This window comes from Podarcis liolepis (genome assembly GCF_965112155.1).
Source record: "Podarcis liolepis genome assembly, chromosome: 2".
In the NCBI taxonomy this organism is placed as follows: domain Eukaryota; kingdom Metazoa; phylum Chordata; class Lepidosauria; order Squamata; family Lacertidae; genus Podarcis; species Podarcis liolepis.
This window is the reverse complement of record NC_139555.1, coordinates 61,297,253-61,317,844: the sequence shown is the minus strand read 5'-3', so window position 1 is coordinate 61,317,844 and position 20,592 is coordinate 61,297,253. Positions and strand designations below refer to the sequence as shown.

The window sequence follows — 20,592 nt, the reverse complement described above, 5'->3', positions numbered from 1 at the left end:
CATGTCGCTTGTATAGAGTGAATTCCAACATCCTTACTGTCTCTTGTCAACATATTCAAGACTAAAAAATACCTTATGGTATGTCCTTGTTATGAATATGCATTTTGTACCTTACTTTTATGCTTCAGATCTTCAGCTAACGGTCACCCCCTTTCCATTTTCTAGCCGGTCAAGCTAGAGATTTACTATCAAAAATGCTAGTAGTAGATCCAGACAAACGAATTTCGGTAGATGAAGCTTTGCGTCACCCATATATCACTGTTTGGTATGACCCGGCTGAAGCTGAAGCGGTAAGTTTACCTTTAAAGTTTATTCAAAAGAAATTTTATGGTTGATGTCACTATGGCAGTGCTACTTACCTTGGTGAAAATCTGAGGGCATATTTAGATTTCTCCTTACACTAGAAAAAGTGTTATATATGCTATGTATGTTATATGCCACAGTAATTGCAGTGCAGTTCCATAATCCCACCAAGTCCCATTTCCCAATCTTTAAGCCATCCTGTATTTTGCAGTTCTGTGGCAAGACAGAAGTCAGTATGAGAGAATGAAGAATTTGTATTTATTTGATTCAATTGATTTGTCAACTACATACAGTGATTGATTGACTAAAACTCATTTATTTGGCTGCTACCCTATTAATTGTAGCATTTACTAATCCTTGTATTCAAAAAAGCAAATCATGTGATAACAGTAGAAACTAGCTTTGATGAAAAGTTTATAAAGAGCCTTTTAAACAGAAACATTCTCTTATGCAGCTTATGTTTGTTTCAATGGAAATAACACGTGAGAACTTCCTAGCTCAATAAACAATCGTTTCTTTTTTACACTTGTATTTTGACTTGGGAATTAATCTAAGTTTTATTGAATTCAAAGACTTTTATTTTTAACCTTTTTTTTGTAGCCTCCTCCTCAGATCTACGATGCACAGTTGGAAGAAAGAGAACATGCCATTGAAGAATGGAAAGGTAACCATGATTTATTATATGCTATGATGCTTGAGAACCTTTTGTCATAGGGCAACCTATAGATGCTTTATAAACAAAAGTAAACATAAGTATGCTCTTACAGTGAAATATGACTGGGTGGTTATTTGAGATGGAGGGGTTTGCATGAGAGTGTTCTGTTAGAACATAGTAGCTGTTTCAAGATTTTAAAAAGTACTCTTGTAATTTTTCTTCTCTTTCTCTCCTCCCTCCTCTGTCATTTCTTTTAAATGTAGAACTAATATATAAAGAAGTAATGGATTGGGAAGAAAGGAATAAGAATGGTTTGGTAAAAGAACAACCTTCAGGTTAGTCATTGATGTAATAGTCTGTTTTTGTCTTCAGGAGTTCTTTGTGCTGTGTTATAAATCTGTTGTCATTAACAACGGAAGTTTCCAAGTAAGTTATGTTGTTCAAATTCTTGTTCCAGTGCAACCAGTTTCAGAATGTGCACAAAAACCTGGTAATAAAATAATTGAGCTACATGGAATTATAATATTAATTTCTAGCTTGTGGGGAAAGATGATAGAAGAAGTTGAGAGCTGTGGATGGGATGCCTTTCCCCCCTGAAGCACAGGTGAGGAGCCTCTGACCCTCCAGGTGACGATGGACTACATCACACACTATCCCTCACCACTGAGGAGTGAAAGTTGTGTTCTCTGTGGCCTTAAGGTTTCAGGAGAGAATAGGAAGTATTTCCTCATTGCTCTGAGTGACATTTGTGTCACTCGTACTCTCTCTTTCCCAGCAGCAGGCAGATCCATCATGATGAGAAACAAAAATGGTGGGATCACATTCCACAGCACTGTAGGGGAGCAAGGTCATTGGTTTTTGAAAGGAAATTTATGGGGGACAACACCCCTCTCCTTTTTATTTTAAAGTTGTCTGGCAGTCCTGTAACAATGATGAATGGAAGCATTGTCTGGCTTGGCTTGCGGTCCCATGGAATGTAATGGGGAACACTGTAGGGGCTCATGCCTACTTGACCCTGAAAATTTAAATTTCGCAAACATGTTTTCTTCATATCAGTGGTGAATGCAGGCAAGATAGCAACCTGGCAGTCTCTTCAGACATTTGCCTGGCATTATGCTATAGTATAGACAGTGATGCCACAATATAGGGTGATGTTGGTGGAGATGCACTGATGAATATTTTTAGCTGACACAATTTCTACATCCTTCTCCAGGTAAGAACTTCTCACTGTTGTCATATAGGGGACTGCACAGAGGCCACAAAAAAGGAAACAGAATTTCTTTTCCCCATAACTGCTGTTCTAGGAGATAATACAGTCACATAGCCTTTCCCTGCTCTAGAGACTACAAATATGAAAAGAAAGAGTGAGGTGCTGTCCCCACATCTTGACTGACATGCTTGGTAGCAAAAAGCTTGTCTAGGGAACAGGAAAGTGCAACTAAAGTACCAGTACTCTGGAAGAGTCTGTGTGCAGGTTGGCTCATGCACAAATCCAATGGCCCAATTCACATATAATGCTTTATTTACTTATTTATTTCATAAAATGTATGCATCGCTTGATTGTAAATTAATGTCAAATATTGCACATGTTTGCACACAATGCCAGGCCTACTCAGGTGTGAGTAGCAGCAATATTGATTTCATTTCAATAGCAACCAAACTTGGCAAAAACAAAGCCACACACACAGAAATCCGCTTCCCAACCATGTGGGAGCAGAAGGATGGCAGGGAGTATGCAAGCCCAGCTTCCTCTTGCTCATGGAAGCTAGTTCACCATGGCCTGACATTATGAGCAATATTTGAGATTAATTTTCTGTGCAAAATTACAGGTAAGTACAGTCTGTTGTGAAAATTAAGTGCACACAGTGCTGCTTTTAACATTGGCCTAGCCCAACCTCACAAAAACAGAGTAGGAAGCAAGCATGAAATGCCCATCACTGTTAAGTCAAAGCAAGGTTTGGTAGTTAGTAGGCAGACTACAGCAGTTTGCTTTCATCAAGTGAAAATGAAATGTCTACATTTGGTAGGTAGAAAGGAAATGTTCATATTTGAGAAATGATCACATAGGTTCTTCATTTACCCTTTTGCTCAGTGCATTTGATAGAGGCAGTGATTCAATGTAGAGATTAATTTGGGGGCCAACACATTTGTATTTAGATTATTTATTTCTAATTGTTTCTAATTTACAGTTTTTGGATTATTACCGTAATTTTCGCTCCATAACACGCAGTTTTTTGCTCCTAGAAAGTAAGGGAAAATGCCTGTGCGTGTTACGGAGCGAATGCACTCGACCGGAGCCATGGCTGCCGTCAGTCAAGCAAAGCGGAGCCGCTTGCAGGGCTTTGCACGGCTCTAGCTTTGCTTGCTTTACAGCCAGGAGGAGGGGGAGGAGCTGAGGAGGAGGGAGGGAAGGAGAGCCATGGCAGCAAAGCGGGCAGCAGCCGCTTACACGCGAGGAGGGACAGACGGGAGCCATAGCAAGCCGGGAGAAGGCAGGCGCTTTTAAAGTAGCCGGCAACAGCTGCTGCAGCCTCAGCTAGCAAAGGTCCCAGCGCTCTCTAAATGGAGCAATGAGGCTGCAGAGGGACAGGAGGGCTTGGATCAGGAAGGATAAAGTTTAAGCAACCAGCAGCAAAAAAAAACCAAAACCAACCTGGAGCTCTGAGCCACCAGCGCAGTGAAAACCAGGAAGTAAAAGAAAAGGCTATCCCCCGCTTCTCAGCTGTTTTCAGGCAGGATAGATTTGAGCATTGTCTGGGTCCTAGTGCCCCTACTGCTTTTTGTTGCTGCTTATTGCTGCTGGTGGCTGCTTATCACTCAAACTGAACCTGATACCAGTAGCCACCTGTACAAACAAAGTAGAAGGCTGCAAGGAGGAGAGCTTTTACACAGCTAATGGCAAATCCCCTGCAATCCAAGTCCTCCTCACTTGCTCAAATCTATTCTGCCTCAAAACAAGGAACAGAAGAAAAAGGCTGCAAACTGTTAAATGGAAAAAACCCCAGGCACAGGGCAAATACCTTAAGTATACCTTTAAAGCCACAGTGCTCTTTTCCTCCCTGCTCAGCTCGCAGAAAAGCTGCTTCTCCACCCACCCCACGCGTGCTCCTTATCCCTTGAGTGCTTTTCCTTCCCTCCCCACTTAAAACGTGGTTACAAAGCACGGATCCACATGGATCCTCAGGATTTTTGCACTGGGTCACCCCAAACTCACCATCAGATCACATGTCTGTGGCCACAGCATTAACCACAAAAATCATACATCTACTGTTTCATTTAGAATATTTTTTTCTTGTTTTCCTCCTCTAAAAACTACATGCGTGTTATGGTCAGGTGCGTGTTATAGAGCGAAAAATACGGTATTTTTAGAAATTGATTTTTATTCGCCCTGACCAGATGGTTATGAATCCTCTGGAGCAGTATAGGAAGTGGCCTAGAATTGCAAACTATGTCCCCCTTTTCCCTAGCAGGAACCTCCAGTGGATCTGCCTCTTTTGCAGATGGAAGGGGCACTTCCATTTATAGAGGGGCACACTAGATCCAATCTATTGTGGAGTAATGGGTGCTATTTTTTAGAAAACAGATTTCAAAGATATCCAAAGGAAGAAACTGAAATTTCATTTTCATAAGTGTATACACTCTCATTCCCAACATATTGACTACATGTTTTCATTTGTTCAAAAGTACAGGGCTTTTGCTTCCTATAAAATATTTATGCCCTTGAGTGGAAAGCTTGCAATATTGCATATATATACTCCTTTAAGAAATACCACGGTAAGCCATTTGTGTTTGGAGAAAGAATACTATGAATCCTAAAATATCATCAATATATTTGATTTGATACAATATTTGTATTCCGCTTTTCCAACGACAAGCGTTGAGTTCAAAGCAGCTCACAATAATCCCAAAAGGATGGGGGGGGGGGAACCATTGTAAACACTATACTATCAAACATAGAAACACATAAATAAAGCAAACCACAATAAATTCACCAGAACAATGAATACAGTTCCGTAAAATCTATGGTTCCAGCCATGTCTTGCCTCAGATTTTCTTATGCTTGGTTTACTTAGCACAGATGCAGCAGTGAATAGCAACACCAGCCCTTCCCAGTCATCATCTATCAATGACATTTCATCCATGTCGACAGAACAAACATTGGCTTCAGACACAGACAGCAGCCTTGATGCTTTGACAGGAACACTTGAAGGATGCCGGTGATCAGCTTTGCAGATTTAACATTGGCAAAGAACTTTTGCTTCTGTTGGGCCTGAAATGCTTGTAAGTTTATGGAACCAAGTCAAGAAACTCCATGTTCTGCATGTTTTTTTTCTAAAGTAATGCCTGTGATTTTACTCAGTTGAAATAAGACTATCTGCTTAATAGTGTAAAATGAAAGCAACTTCATATCTCGGGTCGAAACAAATATTACTATACCTATTCTGTTTTAACCTACATCAGGTGAGCAGTTAGAGTAACTCAAAACTCTAATGAGTTCATGGGCATTCTGTCAGACATCTGAAACGTAATCAATATAAATTTCAAAGAAAAAGAAGAAAGCCATTGTAAGTGGCGTTGAATGTATATCTTTACAATTACATACATTTGCTATATTAGTGTATTTTGCTGGTATTTTCAGTACTGTAAAATATAGAGGCAGTTGTTTACCTACATAGCATTCTTTTCTCGGGGCCTTTTCCTCTCCACCTCCTAATTTCTGTACTTTTCTATAGAAGAAGCAAACTTGTGAGTTCTTGCTTCATCTTTACATCTGAATGTAACTCTGCTTCTCTGAATGTGCTCTTTCAGTGCTTTCATTTCAAGGGGTAAGGTGGAATAAGCAAAACGTGCCATGTGGGAATTTTTCTTAATTCTTGCATGCACTTATTCATTAGTGTGTCTTTTAAAAATAAGATTTTGGGGGGTCTTTAAAGCAGTTCATAAAACACTCTTAGAAATCCTGACCCCTTTTCTCATACTCTGGCATTTCCATGGAAAACTTGATTAAAAATGGGGGCATTCAAAGGGGTTGGAGGCCTACCTTGACCCTTTGAATAGGCATTAAAATACCTGCTTTTATGGTCTGTATATTAAAAGGGATCTTTACTCCCTATGTATAAATAACTACATCTACATCCAGAATAAATAGAAACTTCTAAAAGAAAGTGAAAGGGGCTATTTTAAACACCAAACCTTATGAAAAGGACTACATTTATTATACATAATTGTGTGTCCCCCCGCCCTCTTTTTCTGGCATATTCCAAAGGCAAACACCAGTTTGACATGATTCAGTTTCTTTCTAGCTCTAAAAAATTGTAATTCGTCACACCTTGAGCTTGAGTTAAAACTATTCACCTAGGGTTTAAAATAAAAATGTTTATGTGAATGTGTAGGTGGGTTGCCAGACTAACACTTTGTATTAGATATGGTGGGAGGAACAAAGTTATGAGACAATCCCAGGTGGTGCAACAGGCTTAACTGGCAAGCTCTAAACAATGCAGATTTCTGGCTTGGATGATGGACATCTGTTTGTTCCACTGAAAACCAAAGTCGGACTATATATGCCATCGTTTTGCTTTGGCACCAGCACTTTATTAACATCAAAATCTGATGCAAGATTACTTGGAAATATGTCCTAAGGAATTCAGTGAGGTCTACTCCCAGGTGAGTGAGTATAGGATTGCAGCCTAAATAGATGTTTGTAGGATAACCAGTCTCAGGCAATGGTCCACAAATACATTTTAGAGTAGCTCTATCATGTTGCTGCATTTGCTGCTACAGACTTCTCTTTGAATTTGCTCTTAGGGTTTTCCAGATGGGCATGTAAATTTATCGCTATCTTTTCACTTGATACTTGCGGCTGAACATGGGAACTTCCTCCCTTAAATATTGTGCTTGAGATGCGAGATGGTATGAAATATGTTTGTGGTAGCTATTTATTATGTGCACCTGCCAGCAGCTGATGAATTGCTAAGTGATACATTTGTGTATGAGTTGATTCTTGGATGAATGGATTGCCCCAATCCAGAGTGCTTATTCAGGTATGTCATTCATTTCAGTAGAACTTAATTTCAGGTATGTTATTAAAAATAAAGCTTAAATCTTTAAAGAGCCCCTGTAAAACTGTTGGCCAGGATCCTAAGAACCACATGCACATTATGCCCCCACCCCTTGCAATGCATTGGTCGTCAGGGTACCTGACTTTCAGGAGTGATTTTTCTAAGGTTCAGCCCAGTGCACAATTAAAACTATGTGTGTACAATTAAACCTAGCTACTTCCCTTTGTGGCCTTCAGCCTCCAACCAGCCCCAGAGCTTTAACTCTAATTGAAGAGAGAGTCGTGTGGAGAGTGGGAGAGAGAAGGGGGAAATAGGCATTCAGAGTCTTTTCAGAGGGTGCTTCCCACTTTATGTGATTTCACTTATGCATGTGGGTGCCCAGAATAAGCCCTGTGTAAGTGGGGGCATGCCTGTACTTGTATAGCAGGATCCATATGGATGGCACTTAGGACAGGTTGGTGTCCCAAATTAACACTCAGCAGTGGGGAAAACAGCAGAGGAACATGAGGGAAGAAAGAGACGATCAGCAGGGAACAAGTGAAGGAATAAGTTCTAGACTAAGAGTTCAAGTTGTTTGACATCTTGGCCGCCCAATCTTGATTCATAATGTTGTCTGACATTCTACTGGCTGTGAATGTTGAAATGACTTCCTACTAAATCTCTATACCTAAAGATGTAAAGTACACAAAGAATCCTCCACAGACAAGAAAGAAAATGACTCCTTTTTTAAAAGTATCAATGCATAACTATGGCATTATTATCTGCAGGGTGAGAGATGTAGCCTTCCTCCCATTGGGTTTGATACAACTCAATGTATTTAACAAAAAGTTGAATAAGGAGGTGTTGCAGAGCAACTCTGACTTGCTTAAAGTAGCATTTTTATTAAGCTATTCTTTGAAGAGAGTCTAAATTATCGATTATACGTACAAACAGAAAAATAGAAATCTATGTTTTAACTAAGAATGTATGCTTCAATGTGTGCTTAATAAAAAAGAGGTTTCCCATTCATATGCAGATTTATCCCAGTATAACTTAATTGATGACAAACTAGTCCTAAAAATTAACGTCACTGTAAATAGTATTAATGTATGTTAGTTTTATAGGATTTAAATCTTTCAAAATGTACATTGTACTTCCAGAACCACTATGAAAATATTTTCATAAATGTTTGTAAATGTGCGGCATTCAAGGATTGTGAATGTATACTTTGTATAAAGTATCTAGTAACTGGAGCATTCTTTTCTGAATGTGCTGTACTGCAACAGAGACTGGACTCTGTTTCATGCTTCAGCGTTACTTTAGGATTATCACACGAAGTTTTCGCAGGTGGGGAAGGGGTGGGTGGGGCAGAAATACACAAGGACTCTAGTGAGTTGTGTGAAGGGACACTGGCGCTATTAGAGCAACCAGAGGCTTGTGCTTCAACAGTGTGAGGCACAACTAGTTCAGATCACAGGAATTCAGTTGTCCTGATTTGGTTGGGACAGCTTGTTTTCTGGAGTCTGCCCTGCCAAAATATCTAGCCATCAACCTTGTAGTTTTTAAAGAAGCAGTCCTGGGTTGAGCTGCTCTTGAATGCTAAGTGTGTGGAGGAGGGAGACTGCCGTTGTTCAGTGGTGACAGAAAGGCACTCTGCGCATGCTAAGAAATACTTTTAATATCGTATTCTAAGACTCATCTCTAATATTGAAAAAAGGAATAATGAGCTGAGCTCTAGTGACTCTTTGCATCAGTTTGGTGACAAGGGAGAGCTTGCCTATAACAAGAAATGGAGTGGGGGGACGGACACACACACAGTTGTGGGGAAAAACGTTTGTGAAGAACTTGTTGCTGAAAGGAAAGTGAAGAGGAAAATTACTGGATTGAAGTGTGGAGGAGAATGGCATGTAAATGTGTTCTGGTTATAGCTTACTGGCAGCAAAAGTGAAGTTTGTGCTTAATTTTTATATAGTGTTGGGTGAGATATGTCATGTTCATTATAAAGCAGCCTTGCATCACTGTCTAAACACATACTCTTAAGTTTGGGAATAAAAAAGATGGCCACTTTTAAAAGCTCTTGTAACACTTTTCTTCAGTATAATGCTTTTATAGGGCTTAGTTCTCTCAAGTGGCAAACCTGGGCTGTACCAATTCAGACCAGAGCTGGGAGCTTGCGTGACTGGGTGCTCCTTCATAATTTCTAATAAGCCTTCACATAGAATGTCAAAGAAATATAGTTAACACGCACACACACGTCTCTGCTCAGGTAATATTTTCACCAACTTAGAAGTACTGTCACCTTGTCACCTAGCATCTCCACTCTTTCCTGTTCTTATTTTAAAATACGTTAATTGTAATATTTCATTCTCTTGTAAACTGCCTATGTCAAAGGGACGAGATGCGGTAAATCAGTGGTGGAGAACCCCACCACCAGGTCCCAGATGCAGCCCCTCCTGCCTCACTGCCTGCCCCGTGCAATTCTTCCTAGGCCATGCCTCTCATTGGCCCTGCTCAGTCCTGCCTTGAGCGCTTTTGCTTGGCTAGAATGTTTCCTTGAACTGTGACAGTGCCTCTTGCTTGCCTGGATGGAGCAATGTGTGGGTGCAAAAGCCTCTGACTTTTGCAGGGTCGGAATGTAACTTACTGTACAAAGATAAGAATTGCTCCTATTGCGCCACCCACTTTTGCCCATCCACCACTGTCTTATAGCCTCTGGAAGGTTACGCATGAAGGAATGCACCTCTGCAGTAAATGAGTGTGATACATATTTGCAAACTGTTTTCTTCTAGTATAGGTAATGTTATTCTAGTAAATCAAGTGATAAGGTTATTTTTTTGACCAGTTTCATTACCGAAAGGTAGAGCTAACATAAGTATGGGGCAGACAGTGGGAAAACATGACCCAGTGGGCCACTTCCATAACTTTACTAGTTAGCGCTGTGGGTTAAACCACAGCGCCTAGGGCTTGCTGATCGGAAGCTCGCCGGTTAGAATCCCCACGATGGGGTGAGCTCCTGTTGCTCGGTCCCTGCTCCTGCCAACCTAGCAGTTCGAAAGCACGTCAAAGTGCAAGTAGATAAATAGGTACCACTCCGGCGGGAAGGTAAACGGCATTTCCGTGCACTGCTCTGGTTCGCCAGAAGCAGCTTAGTCATGCTGGCCACATGACCTGGAAGCTGTACGCCGGCTCCCTCAGCCAATAAAGCAAGATGAGTGCCGCAACTCCAGAGTCGGCCACAACTGGACCTAATGGTCAGGGGTCCCTTTACCTTTATCATTATCTTGTATCTACAGCAGCTTCAAAATAGGTAATTCTAGCACTTACTCATTTAAGAATCCAGAATCTATATCTATTAATTATTTATTAGGACTAAACCTGAAACCTAAATTTGCACATTGGTCTTGTTGCCACAAAAGAATGTAAGTATTATATAACATATATTCAAACTTATCCATGCTATTTTTAAAGTTCTAGCAGTGGAGGCTAATTCAGTTAGGTCATTTCTTCCTACAATTTTTGATCAAGTTTATTCCTTTAAATATTTTCTGTCTTCTGTAGTTTGGTGTGTTTGAGCCACTTAAATGTTCACCTTTTTAAAAGCTCTTTATGTGTATATGTAATCAAGCATGGCTGTCTTTCAATAACAAAATCCCATCATGAGACTACTATAGCATGCTCTGGCAATACTGTGAAATATTTAAACCGCCATTCTTTGTCAATAGTTCTACTTAACTGCTCACCTGAAAGGGAGAATGAAGAAAATTGGCTATTAAATGTTGAGATTTTATATTCTACATATTTCTTTAAACATAATACTGAGTAGCTGAATGGCATTGCAGAGATGGAGTAGATGAGTAGATGTAAAAACTGTTTTTGCATGTACCCTTGTCATTTGTTCAGAACATTACGGAAATTAGAAGCAACCCATTCTCAGTCTGAATTGTTTGTAGAAAGTGTTTTGAAGAAATGATTTTGTGTGAACATGCATATTTATGATTAATTATATAAAGAGAGGCACGTATCTGCACAGATCATACCAAATAAATAACAGCTGCTTTGGTACGTTTGGGGAAGTGGCAAAAAAGGAAATTAACAGAGGGTTCTGCATACCTTAAATGTCCATAATATTACAATGTAAGTATGAAAAGAGAGTCAAGTCACTAGTGCTTTTTGCTGATTCCTGTAATGTGTGGAAGAGTGCTTCCTGCGTGCTTAGGTTTATACACAGCCTCTGAAATAGTGTCATTTTCTATTCAGTAAAACTAAATTTATCAAATAGTTCATGCTGGTTAAACAAGGGTTTATTTATGTACCCAAATGTTTATTTTTGGGCTAACCTAGGCATCTGCATGTGTTCTATTTGGTGTTGGGTTTAAAAACAAAACAGCTGTACCCTAACGGATCCATCCTTTCAAGTCCTGTGTTTCAGCATGAGCTGCTTAATTTTAAGCTCATTTTGTTACTGTTACAGGTTTACATGATTTTCTGTGGAATGTATGAACTTCCGAGTAGATATGGGGAGCCCACGGCTCCCTATGTGCTGTTGGATTGCAAGTCCCATCATCCCTGCCCACTGGCCATACTGTCTGGGATGGCGGGAATCCAACAACATCTGAGGGCCACCAGTTCCTCATTCTTTGCTTTTGAAGGAGGGTCTAGGATCCAGGTTTCTAAGTTAGGTGAGCCCAGTAGACCTTTTTACTCTTATTTTCCTTTGAACACCACACCATGGGCCATATCACAAACTGGTTTTGAAACTCTCTTCAGTTTCAAGAGAGACTTGCCATGTGCTGTGGGAGGGGCTGCTCTGAAGCTCCTTGGGGCATGTGGAACTAGGTGTATGGTTCTTTGAATTTAAGCTCAAGGTGATTAAGATGTAGGAAGAACAGATCTGTAGTTTTAGGCTACAACTTAACACCCCAGGAGTTAAGCGGGAAGATAAGTATGCAGTTTGCAAATTTGTGCTAGGTTGCACTAAAAGCTGCAGTATCTAAATTGAGATCGGTTTTTCGAAACAGAATTGGTGGCCATAATAATGTGCAAGATGCATGCTGGATAGCATTCCTTATAAATATCTGGAATTTATTCCTCAAGTGCAGAGGCATCCTTCTTGACTATGCCTCAGAGAATACTGGTCCAGTCTTGGCAGCAATACAGTAGGGAACTGGATTGTTAAACTGAGGTGCAGAACTGCAAGCTTAAGAAAGGCTGATCAACATTTTGTAAATTCAGTATGAACGTTGTCTGTAAAATTCTGCACACAGATGAAGTCAGTGTATGTAGTATGGAATTGATCAGGGCTTGTTGCTACATTTAGTGATACTGTTGGAGCTAAATGTTTTCCTGGACATGTGTGTACTTGGATAACATACTTGAAGTTAATGTGATGTGCACATCTGCTTCTAGAGACAGAACTTGGAGTCAGGTTAAATTCCCTCAGCTGACTTGCCTGATCTTTAATTTCATAACTTCACCATCAATGTTGCTGAGATCACTTTTTATATGTTGCGGTATGAAAAACAGTGAACCAAATTATAAGATAATTTGTTTAGATTCTACTTTTAATACCTTTATGTAATTTTTTATTTTATTTTATGCTTGGTATGCATGTTGAGAATCTCTTGTGCTAAAGAATTACAAGCCATCTTCTCATATGAACAAAGCAAAAGGAAAACACATGTTCTCATTTTTAAACTATAAAACAATTGTATTTTATTTTTATAATTGTAATTCTGATTGTGGATTTCACTGCCATTAACTCATTGTGCATATTGTAGATAAGTCTGGGTCCTATATTTCAATACGTATATGAATTTGTAAAAATAAAGTAGAAATATACTACTTGGAAGTAGTAAATTAATTGGTTCCTTAATTCATTTGGTTCTAATGGTTCCAAAATTGAAAAGAAAATGTACTTAAGGTTCAAATTGTGTATTTAAGATTTTAATTTTTACTTTGTCATGCTGCTGCTTAATTTTTCTGAAAGAGTGCCTGCATTTTTGCACAGCAATCTGTTTTGTTAATTGTTTTTTTAAAGCACTTTAGGGCTCTTCTAAACACAACCATGCCTCCTCTCTCATCACACAATCTTTACTTATTAAAAGTGTTTGGAGTTGATGCAGTCCAGCACGAACGCAGTAGCTGCTTACGTAGGGCTCTCCATAATGCATATGAGGGAAATTTTCCTCCTCTCCCCTCTGGTGCTCATCTATGGGTGCATATATAGGCCCTGCACTAGCGTGTAATGGGAGATTGGTGCTTTAACATTCATCCCTTATGATCATCTAATGTATTCTCTCTGCTCAGTCAAAAAATGAAAGCTTGGAGCCAGATACTCTTGCCCAAGTAAAGCAGGAGGGCTAGATGGGATGTGGAAGGTGTGTGTTTCTGTGCACCCATGTACCCCAGTTTCCTGTAACAGCCTTGCCTGCCGACTGTCCATAATCTTTTACACGTGCTGTGGAAAGGTTGGGAGAAACAGGCTCATATGTCAACAGGGATCATGCTGTGTGTTGCTGCGCCTGTTGTGGACTGAATTAATATCATTGTAGTTAGGGCTTCTGGGGAGGAGACTAGTTTAAACCAAGATATTGATTTTTTTAAAAAATAAAACTATTTTTAAACATTTTGGATGTGCATTTTTTTTTTTTTTTGGCTTAAAAGTTAGTGTACTTTAATGTCAGGTGGAAATAACCCTGAAATAGAAAGCTAAGTTTCAAAATCCATAGCTAAGTGCTTTTTCAAACTGTCCAAGATCTGTGTACACTTGGCTGTGAGCTTGGTAAATTAATGGGACTTAAGTGCATTATGTCTTTCTGGATTAGAAATTACTGCTAGCAATCAGGTTCTTCATTAGATTTTTTTAAAAATAATTTTTGGCTATGCATCATAAATTAGCTTTCCAGTATTTATACTATGAAAGAACCCAGATAAGCTTGCAGGAATCAACCCTTGTGCATGCTAGACAGGCAATTTATATAAAATGTATACAAAGATGGGATCCCATCTCAGTGAGAAGCCCTGGTTCTGTCCATAGTATTTCTCTCACAAGTACGCATTTTTTTTATTTTTTTTTGCAGATATAGGGCTTTAGTTCTGCACTATGTGCCTTAGACTGAAACACAGAGGACAGCTTAATCATCTTTCTCCCATTCATAATGAAGGTGAATTATGTATGTTAATGATGGCCATATTTGATTGCTGTAGAAGTGCACATGAGAAATGAAGCTGTACCCTTCCCACTTTTTCATAGCAGATGCTACTGTAAGGTGCTATCATCTTTTAGGGGAAACAGTGGTGACTGAAACAAAAAAGAAATGTGCACAATTTTGTAATGAATTTTTGATGCCTACATGAATTTTTTCAACAAGAATTGGCATAGCAATATGGTTGACATTTTTATATGCATATATTTTTAAATGGTTGTTGGTTTATGTTTAGCTATTGTCCTTTTCCAGAGTGTTTGGGTTTTCTTTACAAAAAGTTATTGTGGAATACTGAAGGAAATGTAGATTTCTACAAAAAAAAAATGCTGTTTCCTCTTCCGGGTCTTTTACTGGGTAATGCATGAAACATATTTTCAAGGGCCAAATGTAACTGTTAAATTCAAAAGTCAATGAAGTATTTAATTAAAGGCAATACACAAAGCATATCAATCTAGCCAAACTTTTGAATAAAAACCTTAGGTGAACTTTTGAGCATTTTTCAAGTATCCCTCCTCTTAAAACTTAAATATTATACTGTGGTAGATCCTCATTAATTTTTCTAGAATGACTCCAGTTATTTCCAGAGGTTGATTCACACAACCTTAAGACTGTTTGTGCTGATTACATTTTTCAAGTGTTTGCAGTGCTATGCTAAACCAGGAGTTGCTTCACTATGGGTGTGTTATCACACTGTAGTAACTCGGCCACATCACTTTGGTTTGAAAGCCCCAAAAGCTGATGTGTGAATCAGCCTGAAGACTTGTGTTGCCACTGAAGTTAAACTGTAGCCACACTGGTTGAATTTGGCAGTCCTGTGCTAACAGATGTTATAGTTAGCTGTTCCCCTAGTTTCCTGTAACTTTAAACAATCCAGCTAGATTTTGGCTTAGGGCAGAATGTTTTGGAACTTCCATTGTACAAGCCCAGTCAAAATGAGTAAGCTGTCGGTGGCCTTCATTGATTTAAATGGCGCTTACATCGAAGGTCCCAGTACATTTTGCCTGTAACATGCGTAGGTGAACTATTGGAGAGCTCTCCATTAAAATATTGTTTTTAACAAACAGCCTTAAATTGTTTCCTCATATCTACATTTTCATCTTTCAGATTTCCCCCATAAGCCTTTGTTTTTACAATATTGTTTATTCCCTGTAAAACATGTGCTGCGATGTATGTGCCTGTATTCAAGTGATTTACATATACAAATTATCACAGAAAAATGGCATCAAGCCCTAATATCCTCACCATGTTTGGAGTCTCAGGTCATTTATTGTGTCAGTTCGAAATGTGCTTTCAGACTAAACCTTTGAAATCTCAGTGTATTGATACATCAAATGACCTGTTCTGTGTACTAAGTGAGGCTCTTGACACATTTCATTCTTGATGCTTGTGCAATGTTCTGTGGAAAATGGAAGTGAATTATTTTATACCATGGCGACTTCAACAAGATTAGATGCCTCCCCCCTCAGAACTCGACTTTTGAAAATAATGTTATTAATAGTGAATTATTAAGTGTTAGCTTTTAGTCTTATTTTAATTTGGGTTTCCATTTCTCCCCAATAGTCTTGTCTTTCAACATCTATATTAAAGCCACTGTAAAAATGAAATAAATGTGGACAAAATGTATATAAGAATGCTGGCTTGCTGGTTTTTGTGTCTCAACATGAGTATTTCTATACTTCTTTGGAATGGTGGAGGGAAATATGGATAATCTTGGAAGAGCAATATTAAGTTGAATAAAAAGCACAAAATATTTTTTTAAACTACTAGTTGGGTGGAGGGGAGACCTCAGAGGTGGTGTAGATGATTAGAATACTCCAGGATCATGTGAAACAGGAAAACTACAAATGCCATAATAATGCCATTGTGGATATTTAGAGACATGGCCGGTATCATCTACATGTGATGTTCTTTCAGGCCCTTGTTGATTATTTTGCATTTAAAGCAAGCAAAATTATTGACCATCTACAACAGGGGGAGCCAATCTGTGCTATCCAGATAATCTGTGAACTCCCAACGTCAGCCAGCATGGCCAATAGTCAGGTTTTATGGGAGTCATAGTCCAGCAACATCTCGAGGACACACGGGTTAGCTGCCCTACCTACAAAAAATAAAAACCTCTTCTAGAAACCTTTTCCTTGACTATCCTTGCTTGAAATATAAAACAGGAAAGCAATGTTTTGTTTCTGGGGCAAGGTTTCCCGTTACACACAGGTTTTTAAAGTTAACAGAATTGGTTACATATAGATATTATTAAGGTATTCTGTAGCATAGGCCACTACACTTAAAAACTCAGTAGGGAATTGCAGATCTTTGAAATGACAATAATAGGTTTTAATTTATTGAACCTCTACATTCCCCAATAATTTTTTTTGATACAAAGTTTGTACCCAGTTGGATTTCATAGTTACATTTTGTATAATTTTTGGAGGGGGTAGGGGGGACAACCCTCTTCTGTATTATAACTAAAAGTACTTTTTGCTATACGAGTTCTGTTGTGGAAAATAATTTTTTCGTTCCAGTGTGGTTCTCTGCATGAGAAGTAGCTTTTCTGGATATATAGCATTCCACCATCCCCAATCTTTGTAATAAAGAAGGCCGGGTACCTCCTTTGTTGTGTTAGTGGCTAATGCTGGGGACCGGGAATGCCACATGGAACATTCAGTTTTATTTTACTTTGTTAAATTTATCCCACTTTTCCCCATCCTTGAACCCAAAGTATACATGTGGTTCCCACTTAGCCAGTCGCTGAAGGAACCTAGAACTTCTTAGCTTCAGCAAGGTGGTGGCCTCGTGCCTTCAGACTATGCCTTGTGCTTACATTTAGGTCCCTGAATATATCCCCTCCACCACTGTTCTACCTGACTTGGCAATGGCAGCTAGTAACCACTGGAGCTGGTAGGACAGTCAAGTGGGTCAGTGGAGGCATGGCTAATTTATTCCGGTTTTCTCCCCATCCTCCTTTGCAAAGATACTGTGAACAGGTAAGCAACTTTCCTCCTGAGTTTGCCTGCCTGCTTGCCGCCTCCTCTTTTTGTCTTGATTTCCATATTATAATTATTCTAAGGAATGGGAAGTGGTGAGATAAGAGGATCTGTCTTCTCTTTCAGTATACACCTCTAAATGATTGCCACACAGTTTGGTGAATGGGTCTTCATTCTCTTTATCCATGTTGCCCATCATTGCAGTAATACAGATAGCAGACTATGATATGGGATTGTCCCCTGGAGAAAAAAAAAAGACCTCCAAAATTTAAAATCTCAAGAATTTAAACTCTCAAAGGATTGTTTTGTAATTAAAAGTAGAAAGTTATATTGAGAAGCATTCAGGGTTCAAAAACTTTCATGCATCTGAAACTCAGGGCTGATGCCTGTCTTAACTTCCTGGGGGAAGGAGGGCCATAGAGTTGGACTCTTGAAAGCATAACTCCTCTTTGACACGAGTCATGCTTCTGGCCCATAGTCATGCTCTCCTGGATGACCTCAGTGGTTAACTTGGGATGCATAGGGCAAGGAGATCCCTAAGGTATCGTGGGCCTCAGTTATTCAGGGCTTTGTACACGAGTACAAGAACTGTGAACCTGAAAATGGAAAGTCAGTGCAGGTCTCTTAGTAACCAGGGCTTAAGATTGTTACCAAAGCATGAACTACAGTGTTCATATTACCCCTATCCAGGAATGGCTGTAGCTGACATATCAGCTGAAGCTGATAAAAGGCACTAATAACCACAAAGGCCATCTGAGATTTAAGTGACAATGGTGGTTCAAGCAGCATACTCAAACTATGTACAGTACCTGCTCCTTCAGAGGGAGTGCAACCCCATCCAGGGCAGGTAATTGGGCCTGCATCCCAGATCAAAGAACTACCTACCCATAAGTCCTCATTCTTCCCATAGTTCAGACTCAGCCCATCACTGCATCCAGGCACTAGTCCCAGTCTTTCCCTGCTGCTCCTAAATCACATGCAATGGAAAAACCGAGCTGAGTATCATCAGCATATGAACGGCACCTTGTTCCAAAACGCCAAATGACTGCTCTCATCGGCTTCATTTAGTGTTGAATAGCATTGGGGATAAAAGAGTGCTTTGTGGGATCCCATAACATAACTGCCGTGGGCCCAAGGAACATTTTCTCAGCGCTACTTTCTGGGCACAACGTTGCAATGCCGCCCCCCACCCCAAATTCATGCCACAGAGCCAGTCCAGCAGCCTGCCATGGTCAATGGTATCATAGCGTGTAACCCTGAATTCTGCATTAACTGTTTGAATTAAGCATTGCACAACACACTTTACAACATATAGAAATATTTTAAAATATAAGCAAGAAGAATCCTATATAATCATAGTATGTTATATTGCTCTGAAAAGTCCAGGATTTCCACCTTTTACATTTGGATGTAGTAAGAAAATGGGAGTGGCAGCAGCAGGGGAGCCAGAATCAAGGCGAGTCACTCCCTATAAGCTCTGGTCAATTTGCTCTGTTATCTTTCCTTCATGTGTTAATTCTCCAAAAGTATCAAAAAACTCTTCCATTTCCCTCTGAAGTGCTTCATTCCTTCTCTCCGCATCTTTGTGTGCCCTCTCTGTGTTGCGCATTTTAATTTCCACCAAGCAATGCCACTTCCGTTGCTGACCCAGTTTCGAATGCAGATCTTTAATCTCTAACTGCAGTTCTTTGTTCCGTTGCTCCAGGCTGTTGGCATAAACACAGACACTGTAGTTTAGCATTTTGCAGCCCACCTTTCTCCTGGCTGTCTTTTGACATAGGGATTTTTAAAGCATAGCACTTTTCAAGCGCTGCATCCTTGGCCCTATAAATAAGACACAATTCAAAGAAGGATACTGTTGCTCTTCTCACATGCCCTGATACAAAATTATTAAAACCATCACATCTATGACCAGATCAATCTCTCTATCTATTATGCCTGTTGCTGTTTGGAATTACAATCTTCACGCATTCATCACTTACAGAACCACACTGACTACAGGGGGCCGGTGGAGGGCAGGGGGAAGGGATATTATCCCCTGGAGCTCAAGTCTCATTGCAAAATGCAGCAAGATTGTGGTAAATAAAGAAGGAGTACACAGTCCTATCTTTTTGCTATTGAAAACCACCACCACCCAACAAACGTGCATTCAGACAGCCACCCACAGACAGCCACCCAATACATGCCAGTCATACAGTCATATTTTTATGTTGGCCTTTCTGGAAGAAAATACTGTTCTGGCAAAGCACAGTTATGTTCATTACTCCTTTAAAGGTCATAGCTAAAACTACAGCACCAGTTCAAAGTTTGAGGCAGGTGATTATTATTTATTTTTAGTGCATTCTATATGTAAATTATTTCAACTTATTCTGGCAAAAACCAATAGGTGTTGCCAGTATCTAGAAACCAACACAACTCCTTGTCTTTTTGTTGTAGGAGCCCCTGAGAAACCCAAAGGAAAATGCATTAGAAATTTCAGGGACGGAGCTCTTACCTTGAAATCTTAGTCTCGTACTCTGCCTTCTGCCTGGCCATCTGCTGCTTTAGACTGACAAAGTGGTCCTGCCAGGAACTCTGACTTGTTGAGCTGTCATTGCTCGAGTGGGGATATTCGCTACAGTCGCTCATTTGGACTTGGTCCAAGCTGTCTCGAAGCCCCGAAATATTTGATGTGCCCTCGTTAGTTTCTGCAAAATCTTCTGTGCACTTGGGTCTGCTAAAAAGCCTCGAAACTAGGTTTTCTTCAAGCATCATGTCATCTGGGCAGTTCTTCCAAGAGACCTCGGCAATATTGTTTATATCCTTTAGGCTCATCGGAAAAGGGCATTCGGCTCAGTTCTAGGTAAGAAGCAGTTTTGATTTTGTCCCTGATCTTCTTTCACCCTGGACTGTGAGACTTCCCATCCTAGCTGCAGCTGTCCGAAGCTTCTCAAATGCTTAGAAATAATCCACTTTATTGGAGCCTGGGTCTTGTTTCAGCTCCAGAGCCTGTTCTTGATTTGGAATGGGAAACGCCTCAAGTTGCCGTGCTTCACATGTCCTCTTGCAGTGAGGGCTTGTTTCTGTCTGGCAGAGACAGTGCCCTTTTATTGCCCTCCTTTCTTTTGCCCTATGCAGTTTGATTGACGTGGGTGCATGGAACATTGACTGGCCCACGCATTGCTACTTGCTCCCTTCTGTTAAAATTTCTCCAGAACTGGCAGCAGAGAGGAAACAAAACTTGGATTGCCTTCATGCAAGTACAAGGTCCTCTATGTCTTTTGTGAAGACAATAGAAGAAGTGTTTTAAATCGGATTTTGGATTTACTGGTGTCACAAGGGAGCTGAAGGAACGAGAAACAGCTTCTGCTTGGCTGGGTGGTGGTGGACCTCACTGTGCTTCTACAGTGGTAAATTCTGTGTCTCATTAA

General features: G+C 39.9%; 2 protein-coding genes across 8 annotated transcripts in view; one reads left to right on the top strand and one right to left on the bottom strand.

Annotated features, from left to right (window-relative positions):
* The window catches only part of MAPK9 (mitogen-activated protein kinase 9), a gene marked incomplete at its 3' end in the record, with an annotated part of 38,348 nt that extends 22,516 nt beyond the window's left edge, over positions 1 to 15,832 (top strand). For 5 of the 7 annotated variants that reach the window (XM_083488205.1, XM_083488201.1, XM_083488204.1 and 2 more), the window contains 4 exons: positions 166 to 290; positions 904 to 967; positions 1,222 to 1,293; positions 5,037 to 15,832. In XM_083488205.1, coding sequence (XP_083344331.1) covers positions 166 to 290; positions 904 to 967; positions 1,222 to 1,293; positions 5,037 to 5,179 — 404 coding nt within the window. Of the gene's footprint in view, positions 1 to 165; positions 291 to 903; positions 968 to 1,221; positions 1,294 to 5,031 lie in introns of all 7 variants that reach the window. The other 2 variants (XM_083488206.1, XM_083488207.1) reach the window with 1 other exon arrangement.
* A 1,630-nt stretch (positions 15,833 to 17,462) lies between these two features.
* Positions 17,463 to 20,592, bottom strand: LOC310699747 (rho GTPase-activating protein 24-like). Its single transcript, XM_083488259.1, has 2 exons — positions 19,677 to 20,592; positions 17,463 to 18,888 (listed from the first exon to the last, which is right to left on the bottom strand). The coding sequence occupies exons 1-2, from the start codon at positions 19,994 to 19,996 to the stop codon at positions 18,651 to 18,653; spliced, it is 558 nt and encodes a 185-aa protein (XP_083344385.1). The 5' UTR covers positions 19,997 to 20,592; the 3' UTR covers positions 17,463 to 18,650.